Below are 12,598 nucleotides of genomic sequence, written 5' to 3' on the forward strand. Positions count from 1 at the left end.
GAATCAAGTTGTCAAGCACTGTGATATGTAATTACTAGCAGAGCAATCCATGTTAATAGGGAACAAATTCATAGCATGGTAAGATGATGAATTTCTAATGTAAATGCATTGGTAGAGCACTCCATGTTAATAGGGAGAAAATTCATAGTGTGGTAAGATGATGAATTTATAATCTAATTATTGATTGCACTAGTAGAGCACTCCATGTTATTAGGGAACAAATTCATAGTGTGGTCAGATGATGAATTTCCAATATAATTATTGATTGTAAATGCATTGGAAGAGCACTCCATGTTAATAGGAAACAAATTCATAGTGTGGTAAGATGATGAATTTCCAATGTAATTATTGGTTGTAAATGCACTGGTAGAGCACTCCATGTTAATAGGGAACAAATTCATAGTGTGGTAAGATGATGAATTTCCAATGTAATTATTGATTGTAAATGCATTGGTAGAGCACTCCATGTTAATAGGGAACAAATTCATAGTGTGGTAAGATGATAAATTTCTAATGGTATAGTTGAATGATTTCCAATGTAATTATTGATTGTAAATGCACTGGTAGAGCACTCCATGTTAATAGGGAACAAATTCATAGTGTGGTAAGATGATAAATTTCTAATGGTATAGTTTAATGAAGCTCTCCTTCATCCCTCTATTTCAAACCTTGACCTCTTATTTATGTACAAATAGATAAATCTTCTCTTGTTTGTTGCCTTTACTAAAGCTATGCTATTTTTCTTTGTTTGGGTCCCTCTCTTTGTAGGACATTATGGGAGTGGGTGGATTTTATGATTCCACCTTGTTGGGGTAAACAACCTTGTGATCCAATGGTGGCATTTTATGTATTTGTTCCAATAGTTTATTTTTATGGATGTTGAATATGTTTTAGATTCATTTTTTAAATGTCATTGATTCTTGAGTTAGTGCTCTCATTAAGGCATATGCATATTTTCATATTTGTCATAACTTCCCTTTGAGGAGACAATGGAGGAGCTCAACCATGCCATCATTATCCTCTTCAACCAAGGAGTAATAGAAAACAAGTTAGGCTTTTCCATTCTTTGACGAATACTCATTTGTAAAAATCATTGATTTTTGTGTGCATAAGATAGAGGGATAAAACCTAGCTTTTATTGATGAATCCTACAAACTCTGCTTTAGTTGTCAAGCTTAAGAAGGAGCTTGTGGTTACTGTGCACAATTAACTCATTGCCATGTTGGGGAGCTAGACTAGAGGAAGAAATAAATGTATGACTTCAATTAATTATTTAACTAACGTGGATCATGTCTATGAGTATAGGTGGTATGATGTACGAGGGTACCAATTGAGGTGTCACACTATGCGAGGGTATCGAGTGAGGTGTCATATGGATGGTGGATGACTGGTGGTGTGAAGAAGAAGATCATGTGCTAATTATGACATTGATTATTTTGTAGCTAGAGTTTTTACATACATATGTGCACAAGATAGTCTAATGTGTGTACGAGCACAAGTGAATTTGTAAGCATTCATCTATTTGTATATGTTGTTGGGCCATGGTTTTATCATATGTAAACCTTAGAACTCTAGAAAAGTTACTTGATGTAAAGCAAAAGCCCAAAAGTGGAATAGGTAGTATTTATGGGGTAAAAATATGAATATGATTTAAATACCGCATGTGGGAGGAGAACCTTACATGTCGGGGAGGAGATTTTACCCAATGAGTTTGTTCTAAGTGATGTTGAGTATTTTTCTTCTTTATGCTAAGCTTTGGTGAAGTGATAATTTTGATTATGTAATTTTCATGTTATTATTTAAGTGAGAAAGCTTAGGTAATTTCTCAGAGAAAAGATCCTCTTAACAACTCAACTCTTTACTCAATAAACAAATAAACTCACTTACAAACACTACCAATACATTAGCACCACGACATCCATTTGCAAAAGGGTGCACTAATGGCTCCTTCACATTCCTCATCTCTTCACTCAATATAAAAAAATAAACCCACTTACAAACACAACCAATACATTGGCATGGCATCCATTTGCAAAGGGCTACACCAATGGCTCCTTTGCATTCCTAAAACCATAGCTCCCAAGTGAAACGTTGAACAACCAGAATGCAATTAACATGATTATGCTGCAAAAATCCATATTCCTATCGTTTTGTATTTTTTCACTTTTTTTGAGTAGCTCTTCTTTTGTGTTGGCCATGGTGGTTAGCACATCTCTCAGTTTGGCCGATCTCTGTCCATGGTTGCAAACTAACCTTCCATAAATGAGCCTCTACAGCCTATGGGTGCCATGACTCTCAAACAAGCTCCCCCTTGCTCACGATAGCCTTATAACTCTTTAGCTTTGTTCCAAAAAGAGTCTATCTCCTTTGCGTGCACCAAAAAAAAGCTAAAGAGTTTCTTAACATTGCTACCACAGAGAGAGAGAGAGAGAGAGAGAGAGAGAGAGAGAGAGAGATTTTCTCAAATTTTAGAAGTTCTTGATGCTTTTTTTTGCCCTGTGAGTTGGCGTTTAGGGCTGATATGTTGTTAGAATTTGCTTTTGTTTGGATGGCTTGCATGATAAATTGTGCTACAGGCTTTCGAATTTTGGACCACTTGATTAACGGTTTTAACGATTAAAATAATCGTATGGACCATAACTCTTAATGGGTTGTCTTTTTTTTTCCGACTGTCTTAGTACTAAAAAACAGTAGGGCTTTAGGGTGTTTATAGACTCGAGTGGAAGCCCACGAAAAAGTTTTGCCCAACCAATCAGACCACCACAATCACCCGCTCGTCTGACATTTCTTTACAGATTGTGACCACGCCCATGCACCCTCAACGCTAATTTGTTTGCTGACTGGAGCCCAACAACCACCGTTCCAAGTGGAATAGCCTGCCCACAGCTCTCAGTTGTAGGATGCCTTTTCTGTGGGTGGTCATGCCCGTGATCTGTGAGAAGGGTATTGTCGCCCAGCAATTGTTTATCAAAAAGGTGCCTGCCTATAGCTCTCAACCTTTTTCTGGGCAGGCCCGTAGTCTGTAAACACCCTTAGCCCAACGGTAGCTCCCACACCTCTTTGATATATGAGGGAGGGTTTGGATTCACCCCACTCAGTGAGACTAGCATTTCAATTCAATATTCAGTACCCAATGCCCATGTATTAGTCTTTTAGTTGAGTTATGTACCGCCCAAAGGTTTTGTTGGGCGCCCTCGTTTCAAATCTCCCGCTCAAATGCAATCTGGTGCCCTTCTATTTTAGGATCGATGTTTGCCCGGAAATACCCTTTATAATTTCTAGGGTTTCGTCTGCGACTGCGCCCTTAGCTGTTTCTTCCCCTCTGCACAAGCTTCGCTGTTAGGTTTTGTACTTCCAAGACCATGAGCAACAATCTCGACATGGCGCTAGACCAAATCATCGAGATCAACAAGCAGAAAAGAGGGGGCTGGCGAGGCAGAGGCAGAGGCAGAAGAGGCGGTGCTTTCTCCGGCAACAGGGGAGCCAGAACAGGGAGTTTTCTTCGCGTAAGGCGTCAATCGGCATCCCAAGCAGCCAAGGCAAGCACAAATCACCTGGATTTTGTTGTTTACAGGGCAATTTCCGTCTCCCCGAGAAAGTAAACCCTAGCGGGTGTTTTTAAATCAAGGAAAACCTAGCTGCATTTTTTTCAAGCGGAGGGGATCCCTAGCTGCTCTGCTTTCAAGAGGAAGGAAGCCCTAGCCGCTGCGTTTTCAAGCAGAACGAAACCTAGTCGCTCTGTTTATGCAGAGGGAAATCCTAGTTGCAATGTGCAGAAGCAGGAGCTAATCGTAGCCGTTTTACGAAGAGGCCTATCCATTCTGTTAAAGCAGAGAGAAAACCTAGCTGAACTCAGAAGAAAGGCCTAGCCTGAGTTTCTGAAAGGCTGGCTAAATTTAGCATTTTAAAGCAGAAGCAAACCCTAGTTGCAGTGTTTTTTAAGCAGCATCAAGATTAATCTCCGGGCGAGGTTTGTGTTTGCTGACATGCTGCCTGTGATGGCCTCTGTGCAATGTTTGGAAAGCAGTCTTTTATCAGCAGACTCCCTGCTGCTGGATGGAGACGAGACTTGTTCGGAGATGCTGTGGGAAGTGCACTTGGAATCGAGACAAGTACCAAGCTCTTTATATCCAACCTAGATTACGGAGTTTCCAATGAGGACATCAAGGTAAGCCTTCCAATCTGTATTGCAATCGTCAAATTTGAAAGCATTGGTTAACAGGAGATTTCATTACATCAGCTCCAGCTTGCCAAGGTCAAATCGACCCATTTCTTGAAACTTGCCCAGGGTCAAGTCGCCATATTTCATCTCTTATATTTAGTCTTCAGTCATCCATCATCATGAGTCATGACTTGTGACATTTGGTGTTTGCTGGTGTCACTTTTGTCTGGCTTCTTGATTCGTGAATTGTGAAAATTCTGCTTTTATTTGAGTTTACACTTCATAATACTTGTGTTTGGAGTCAATTTTCCATTTTCCTTGAAGTAGCTGCTTGCTTTTTGCGATCCTTTGTTGATACACTTGTTAAAATATTGAATTTGATCCTTTGTATTAAACCTCTATGAAACGTTTCATTAAAACATGAAACCTGCCCCAGATCTTTTTGAAATATTTTGTACTCTGAAACACTTGGAAAGTATGATTGAGGGGGGTCTCATAGGTCCTAGGAAATTAGATAAGGGAGATGGTAGATTGCCAATCCATCATGCATAGGAAGGGATGGAGATTGCAGGGTTACTGTAGACTTCAACCGTACCTAGAGTGTATGTATTATGGTTAGCGTTTTTGACTACAGTCAGGTCTTTCCCTTTTCCATCTAACACAACAAAATTGCATCTGGCTTGAATTAGAACTCTAGTGCTTTGGCAAGAATTGGAGGGTACACAGTTTGGATCCCTTAATTTTATCTATTTGATCTATTTTGTTGTCCATCAGCATGTCATTGGGAGAACACCGCCAAGAATTGGAGGGCACACAATTTGGATCCCTTAATCTATATCTATTCTACCTAATTTGTTGTCCATCAATGACCATTCTGGTAGCAAACTAGTTGGGGTTTTATCAGCATATCATCGGGAGAGCACTGCCAAGGATTGTTGTCTACCCTTTCATCAGCATGTTGTTGGGAGATCACCACCAATTATTGTTGTGTACTTTTCATCATGGCTGTCGTGTAAAGCTCCTTTCCAATATGGGTATAAATGTTATTTGCTCTTTGGTCTAGATATACCCTCACAAACTGTTTTTCCATTTCATCGAGGCCTTTTAAGTTCTAGTTAGCTTTAATCTGCCTTCATCCCTCTCCTGTCCATTAGAGTTCCTTGAAATTACTGTGGGGATAAAACAGTTGATGCATGTGGATATTTTGCTGGCATATAACCTATCATGAGTCATCTTTTCTGCTTGGATGCAGGAGCTTTTTGCAGAAATGGGCAATTTGAAGCACTGCGGCATTCACTATGACAGGAGTGGCCGCTCTATTGTATGTTTTCTATTTTGGGTTACTCAACAGTTTTCCGAATATTGAAGTCGCTTGTGGTAGTTTGTATTTGAGTAAAGTCTTGGTTTTCTGTAGGGGACTGCTAATGTAGTGTTCACAAGGAGGCTGGATGCTGTTGCTGCCATGAAGCGTTACAACAATGTTTTACTTGATGGAAAGCCTCTAAAGATAGAGCTCATTGGTAGAAATCTACTTCCTCCAGTCCCTCGAGTAATGAATAGGGCAGTGTTTGGCAGGGGAGTGCCCTCTGCATCAATGAGGTAGAGTCCTGATGTGGCAGGGTTATATTCCACACATTCTGGTCTCTCTATTTTCGTTCTGCAGTAATTTAATGTGCATTTAATGACTCATCTTTGACAAGCGCTTTTGAACAGTGGAGCTCGCCGAGGTCGGGGGATTGGATTCAGGCGTTTTCAAGGTCGTGGCAGAGGCCGTGGTCGAAGATTACCCTTCTCTGAGCAAAGAAAACAAGAACTTGCTAGTGAACTAGATGCCGAGTTGGATAAGTATCATAAAGACGCAATGCAAGCATCTTAAATGTGTATGAAATGAAGATGCAGAGGTGACGACTTGTTGAGAAGGACACTGTTTTGAGTGCAAGAAGTGCCTTCACGAAGCTAGTTGGATGAAAGTTTAACTTTTGCAAGTACTGCAGACATAGGAGGACACACTGTGAAGACAGAAATTATTATGCTGGCTCACATGTCAAGCGGCATGTATTCAAAACCCCAATTAACTACTTAGTTTAGATGTTGCAGTTTTGAGTCTCTCTGTCAACCAAAAATGTCATTCTCACCTCCATTCTATTCTGGCATTTTTTGAGAAAACAATTAAGACAAGATGTATTACACAGCTTTACTGTATTTTTACAAACATGCATGATCCTGAGTCAATTGGCAAAAATGTGCTTCCTTGCTTAAATGTGTCTGTTATATACTAAGAAGATGTACCTTCTTTTCAGCATGGACTATGCACATTGTCTTCAGTCCTGCAGTGAGCATTCATTCTTTTGGCATAATGGTGTACTGCATACTACCCTGCACTGTTTGAAGGTTTTTGTCTTGAAGGTGCCATGCAATTATCAGTATTTCAGCTAATGTTGTTAGTCTACGTATCTATCCCCTCTCTCTCTCTCAATTCAAGAGGTCAGCCTTTTCACCACTCTCTTCCTATTTCATGTGTTCTCTTAAATGAGTAGTAGAACTAGTGGTACTCTTAAATGAGTAGTAGAACTAGTGGTACTCTTAATAGGTGATTTTCTAGCATCAACACTCTGTGCGTGTGACATGTGGAAGCTCAAGGAGTCTTCTTTCAGCCCTAAACACCAACTTGGAACATGCTATAGTCTTCCACCTTATTGGATATCCCCCTAGGTACCTTGAAAGAACCTTCAATATATTAAGCACAAAAGTAACGTTCTCCTTCGAGAACCTTGAATGGTAGACCAGTACCTCGGGATATCTAAGGGACTTCAGGTAATTGCCTAGCGAGGAGTCCTTTTCCAGTCCTGCCGCATGACGAGCTCCAGAGGCATGAAGGATAAATGGATCCGACTCCACATACAACTCCAAGACAAAATTTTAGAAATGATTAAAACTTGCCAAACTGAATCGCTATAAATCAATAGAGCTACTAGCAATGTGTACCTTCTGATTTTCGTCACCACAACAACAATGTTTGGTTTCCATAGATTGACACTTGTGCTGTCAACCGCGCAACTCAACGTTGCAGCATCCATTCCCATACGGGAAATGTTTAGCCTCTCCTGGAAAGCCCTAAACTTGTCTCTTCGGAGGGCAAAGTGGACTCGTAAAATAAAAGCAGCCGCATCTTGAAACATTGGACAAAGGGTATCTGCCACCCACAGACAAGAACTGCCTTTCCTTAGGTTTTCTATCTATTTCGAGGTATCTGTCATCTGAAAAACCCTTCATCTTCGTCGTCGAGATGCTGAGCAATGATGGCAAGGCAACAATCCTACCGCAAATTGAATAGAGTCTGTATGTTTGTCAAGAGGACATAATGCCTACCCTCAATCGGAAATGAGGTTAAAATTGAGAAGGGCACATTCCCAACATCCTCATCTGTATGCTGGCGTGTGTCCTACTTGACACACACAGGAATGGTGGTGTCACAACGAGGAGTCTCGATGTCCACATTATGGGCCTCCCTCCTCTCCTCCTCCCAATCAATTATTCTCTATTTCCAGAGGTTCCTAAGCTCCATCTTGGAGAAGACCACCCTCACCTTGAGGTCCAGGCGAATCCTCAGAGTGCTCATTCAATTGCAGATGAAGGTAGATGATGAATCCCTCATGAAAGCAAACAAAGCTACATTTTCTTTTGTGGAGTGGGCATTTTGGCTCCTCACGAAGAGCACTGGATGTGGCAACCTGCTAAGAAGGCATCTACCCTTTTGTACGATTTCCTTGGTCCTCTTTAGGTCAAGGGAATGAACGAACAGAACACCTTCAAACTCCACTTGACTAGAGCAGAAGTAACATTTATGAACTCAAGGTGCTGAGTAGCAAGTGGGAATCAAGGGACCTCAACACGTCTGCAAGAACAAACTCAGCGTTGACCATTTTTAAAATCTCTTGGTTGGCGATGGTGCTGTTTGACTTTGTAGATAAAGTCAAACAGCCTGACTTCAGGTGTCTCAGCAACAGTTTCATCTTCCTCCTCCACAACTACAAAATTGCTAGGGCTAGCCTATATTCGCCCAAAAACCAACATCATAGCAAACAAGCCGTCAAGGAGCACCAAAGTTGAACAATGTGAAGAATTTATCGGCAAATGGTGACAGAACAGAAACGACCATAACAACACGAAGGGAGCGTGTCGTACGTGAAGAAATAGCTCTCATCACATTGTTATGGTCGTTTCTTCAACTAAGTAAATAACCCTCAACGATGGCAAAATGCGAGATATACCGACACTACACCTTAGAACGACCACCAAAGCGCGACGGTGGCATCCTTATAGGAAGAGTAGTAAACAACTACTCGAAGCTTAAGCAAACAAGAACGTGACAAAAAGCTGAGCGTAGTAGACATTCTCTCTTAAAAAATGACCACAACAATGTGACGGGAGTTTATCTTAATGGAAAGAATATGCTTCCTCGCGTTGTTATGGTCATTTTGGGGTAATATGCATAATTCAAGGCAGAACTCCAAACAAAGAGAAATATGAGGAAATTGGAAGGCAGAAACACATAAAAGAGTAAGAGTTACCTCCATAATGGATGACAAGGATTCAGGGTTTGACGAAGGCGTAGTGAAGGACTCAACGAAGACGAAGACTCACTGACGAGGAAACAACAAAAAAAGGAATGAGAGTGGGAACGTTGGGTAGGCTCGGGTAAAGGGCTCGAAGAATGAGACTTTTTCCACGTGGCCCAAGATTGATGAAAAGTGCATGATGCAATTGACGTCCTCGAAGGCCTCCCAACCAAGAATTTTTTCACGTGGCACATTCAATGCCAATTAATGTTATATTTAATTTTGCATGCCATCACTTTCGTCATCGTGGGCCTCTCGACCTCTGTTGCTTTTGTCTTCATCTTCGTCCTCATGACTACGTTGTTTCGTGGGGACGACCCCGCACAGGTACTACAGTGATGTGCATTGGGTTTTTGGCAATAGCAACCACTTCAAGATTGGATCATGCCATTCCATAGTTTTTGGATTTCTGTGTCGTTATTCGCTGGGTTGCCTTTCGATTTCTATGTCGTTTTCGTGTTTCTCTGAGATATGACCTTTGCATAGGTGCTCGTCTAATGTAGGCGAGTTCACAATGAGAGACATCTAGATTCCTTCTTCAGACAGAGCATTCTTCACATGGATACATCACCATTTGTATTGGTTCTGATTGACAGAGTACACACACTATAGCTCTATGGGAAACTGGGGGTGAACTCACCTGCCATAGCAGGTAGCATGAAAGAATGACACGCAACTCTAGGGTGGGTATCGTGGACGCCTTGAATGCTTTTAGGAAGATGCACTTTGAAAAGGCATTCTTAAGGTGAAAAGGTCAAATGCGAGTCACCCTTGACCCTGACCAACAACCACACTTGCCATGTATGACACGACACCTGTTGTACAGGTATGTAGTAGCATAATCGATATTGTGTCTCATTTTATTGCTAGTCTATCGTATTGAAAGAGTATTCAAATGTTTTTTATTAAGTGGTGGAGAAATTGTGTGTGTATTCCTGAGTACCTGTCAGCTGACACATGGGTGAAGTTCGAGAGAGAGAAGACATAATTGCACCCTGAGGATTGTATCGACAAGTTAGGGGTAAGGAGACATGGACATCTTGCCCAATGGTGGCTAGACTACCCTGAAGGAGAGTTTCCTCTTAGTGAAGCTTAGGAATTTCAGAATAAGTAACATTGTGTATGGTAGCATGCATTTCCATATGAACTCTGAAGTTTGTATTGGGAGTTTATAGTTTGTATATGCATTGGATGTAGGAGCAAAGAAGTCGGCCACCGAGCAACAACCCAAGGACAGGGGCAAGAAGCCAACCGTGTCTCCATCATCCGTAGCCATGACAAAAATGCCCAAAAAGAGGACACGGCTAGAGTGGGAAGGGGAAGATGATGATGAGGAGAGAACCCCTGATAATGCTGAGGATGACGAGAGTGTTGATTGGTGGGAGGCCCATGCAGAAGATGAGAGCGAAGATGATCCCAAAAGATGAGAGCGAAGAGATAGGGGTGTGAAGAGTCCAAAGAAAGACGACATAGACCTTTTAGGATTCAGTAAGTGTATTCAACATCTTTTTGTTATAGCACAAGTTTATTGTTTGAACATTGGGAATAACATTGCTTCTTCTTGTCAAAATGCAGACTTTAATTTAGAAGTGGTGGACCCTCTCCACTTGGGTCTCAACTCCAACATTGATCACCTCCGTTTTGTGCTTTTGGGAAAGAGAAAACATAGGTGTGATCTCTCCCCACGGCCAGTTACTCAACCCATTCATTGTTGCGGAATAGTGTGCAAAAAGCTTATATATTGTGGTGTTCCAGGAATCTTATACTATTGCAATGATTCATGGGATCATTGTGGGCAGATTTTCCTACAAATCTTGTTCTCTCCAAGTCAGAGCATGTAGTTCCCCGATGGAATGTGTTTAGGGAGGTACTTGTGGAATCAACCTTTGTACTTTTTGCAACAGAGTTTCTACATGCCGACGGCACTATGGTTTGTACTCTACATACAGAGCACTTGGAGATTGCAGTGTAAGAGGTAGAAAGTTGCAAGTTAACATTGTGTAGGACTTTGTTCATGCATCTCTCACAATACATGTATCTCATGTTAGAAGATGGATGAGAAGAGGTGAATGAAAGAGTGGATTGTACTCATTTTATATATTAAGTGAACCACCATGAACTCCATAATCTGTGTGCATGTAGGTCTATGTTTGGTCATCATCATATTTACACACCTCCATCACACTGCGTCTAGTCGACCGAAGTATGATAGGAGGGGCAGTGAGGTAGCGATCACCTAGGTTTTGAGGTGGATGACGATGTCTTCATAGAAACTAAACCGCCGAGAGGGAATCCACCCATACATGTTGGATGTAGACGGGAATCCCTTTCGATATGTTGCTAAGCATAGTGAGGCTTTTGTAAGGTAAGACTAGAGCCTCGTCTTTGGCACACTTCATAAGTAGTGTAATTGTTCTATATTCATTGTCTTTTGTATTCTTGTTCGTTCATATATATATGTAAATGAAAGAAGCATGTATGGCAGGTAGGTTACTCAAGACGTTTACTGATCAAGGGGATGCAATTTTAGATTGCTTTGCCAGAACCGGGACCCTTGCTAGAGCATGCAAGGGACTACATTGGCATTGCATCAGTGTGGAGTGGGACGAGGTGTGCTTTAGTTCTTGTGTATGGCCTTTTTTGCACGTTCTCGATGATTTAGAGCAGCAACGATATTTCAAGGGAAACATCAGTGATTATGCTCAATGAGAGTAATAGAGGGATGTGGGGACCTCGTCTCCACACAACCACCACCACCACTTTCCTCCACCCATCCCATTGCCCACCATGAGCCCGCAACAAGGTTGAGTGCTTTGTCATGGCCACCCGGTGTTCCATTTCGACCTCTTATGCCTCATACGTCCCTTATGGTTCCTCACATGATGCCCTCATCATGGGCATAACGTCTCGAACTAGCAAGGTCACTATTCCCACTTGCACCATTTGGTAGAGCTCCCCTTATGTAGCCACGTTGCTTTCATCATCAGTTGCGTACCGTCTTTGATATAATCCATCTCTTGTAATGACAAAAAATTGTTGATTTTCACATTATTTTGATGCAGTTTTGTACACTTAACTTGGTGTTATGACATTGTAGTTGAAGTTGCTATGACATTTTAGTTAATTGAGTTAACAATAGAGAGAGATGGAGCAAGATGGAGAGAGAGAGAGAGAGAGAGAGAGAGAGAGAGAGAGAGAGAGAGAGAGAGAGAGAGAGAGAGAGAGAGAGAGAGTCTGTGTTGTTGTCTTTTAATAAGTCATCCGTATAGACATTCGATATTTTTATATGCTTTCAAAAGTTATTTTTTATATTATATTTCTGGAACCTATAAATAGAATAGAGTTTGTCATTAACCACTACTCTTATTTGAGGGATACATCCCACCCCACCCACTCCTTATTTGGCATAGGTTGGGCATACACTCTATTTTCATGGCTTCATCCACCAATCCCTCTAATAATACGATGTTTGCAAGCATCTTAATCAAAGCTCTTGCATCTTTCATGTACCTCAAAGAAAAGGAGCCAAGATCGGATGCCTTTTTGGAGGCATGGACAACAACGTCAAAAGTGCAGGAGCTCTACAAGAAGCTCGCAAACAGAGAAGGTGGTAGACCTTGCAGATAAGAATATGCTAGAGGTGAAAGCAGCAACCATTGGGACGTGGAGAGCCTTTGGCATCATTAAAGAGGTAAACGAGGCTCCTCTTTGAGGAGAAGTTGCCACCTTTATTTCAAATTTGGGGTAGTTGTAATAGTCAAAGATGATAGTTGAGGCCCACTAGTATTATAAGGTCCCACATGCTTTTATATATTGT

At 41.4% G+C, this 12,598-nt stretch overlaps 1 protein-coding gene across 1 annotated transcript; it reads left to right on the forward strand.

The window, feature by feature from the left end:
• Window positions 1-3,255: 3,255 nt before the first annotated feature.
• LOC147609534 (uncharacterized) lies at window positions 3,256-6,422 on the forward strand. Its single transcript, XM_086787859.1, has 5 exons — window positions 3,256-3,539; window positions 4,028-4,168; window positions 5,415-5,483; window positions 5,577-5,761; window positions 5,876-6,422. The coding sequence occupies exons 1-5, from the start codon at window positions 3,363-3,365 to the stop codon at window positions 6,036-6,038; spliced, it is 735 nt and encodes a 244-aa protein (XP_086643985.1). The 5' UTR covers window positions 3,256-3,362; the 3' UTR covers window positions 6,039-6,422.
• The last annotated feature ends 6,176 nt before the right edge of the window (window positions 6,423-12,598 follow it).

The sequence above is a fragment of the Cibotium barometz genome, chromosome 51 (assembly GCF_041138505.1).
Source record: "Cibotium barometz isolate CiBa-2024 chromosome 51, ASM4113850v1, whole genome shotgun sequence".
NCBI lineage: Eukaryota > Viridiplantae > Streptophyta > Polypodiopsida > Cyatheales > Cibotiaceae > Cibotium > Cibotium barometz.

What these genes read in the sequence shown, in the direction of transcription:
- LOC147609534 (XM_086787859.1), top strand. Translation starts at nt 3,363, where the DNA reads ATGAGCAACAATCTCGACATGGCGCTAGACCAAATCATCGAGATCAAC. An exon ending in ACAGGAGTGGCCGCTCTATT is followed by an intron (nt 5,484 to 5,576) that starts GTATGTTTTCTA and finishes GGTTTTCTGTAG; the next exon opens with GGGACTGCTAATGTAGTGTT. An exon ending in GTGCCCTCTGCATCAATGAG is followed by an intron (nt 5,762 to 5,875) that starts GTAGAGTCCTGA and finishes GCTTTTGAACAG; the next exon opens with TGGAGCTCGCCGAGGTCGGG.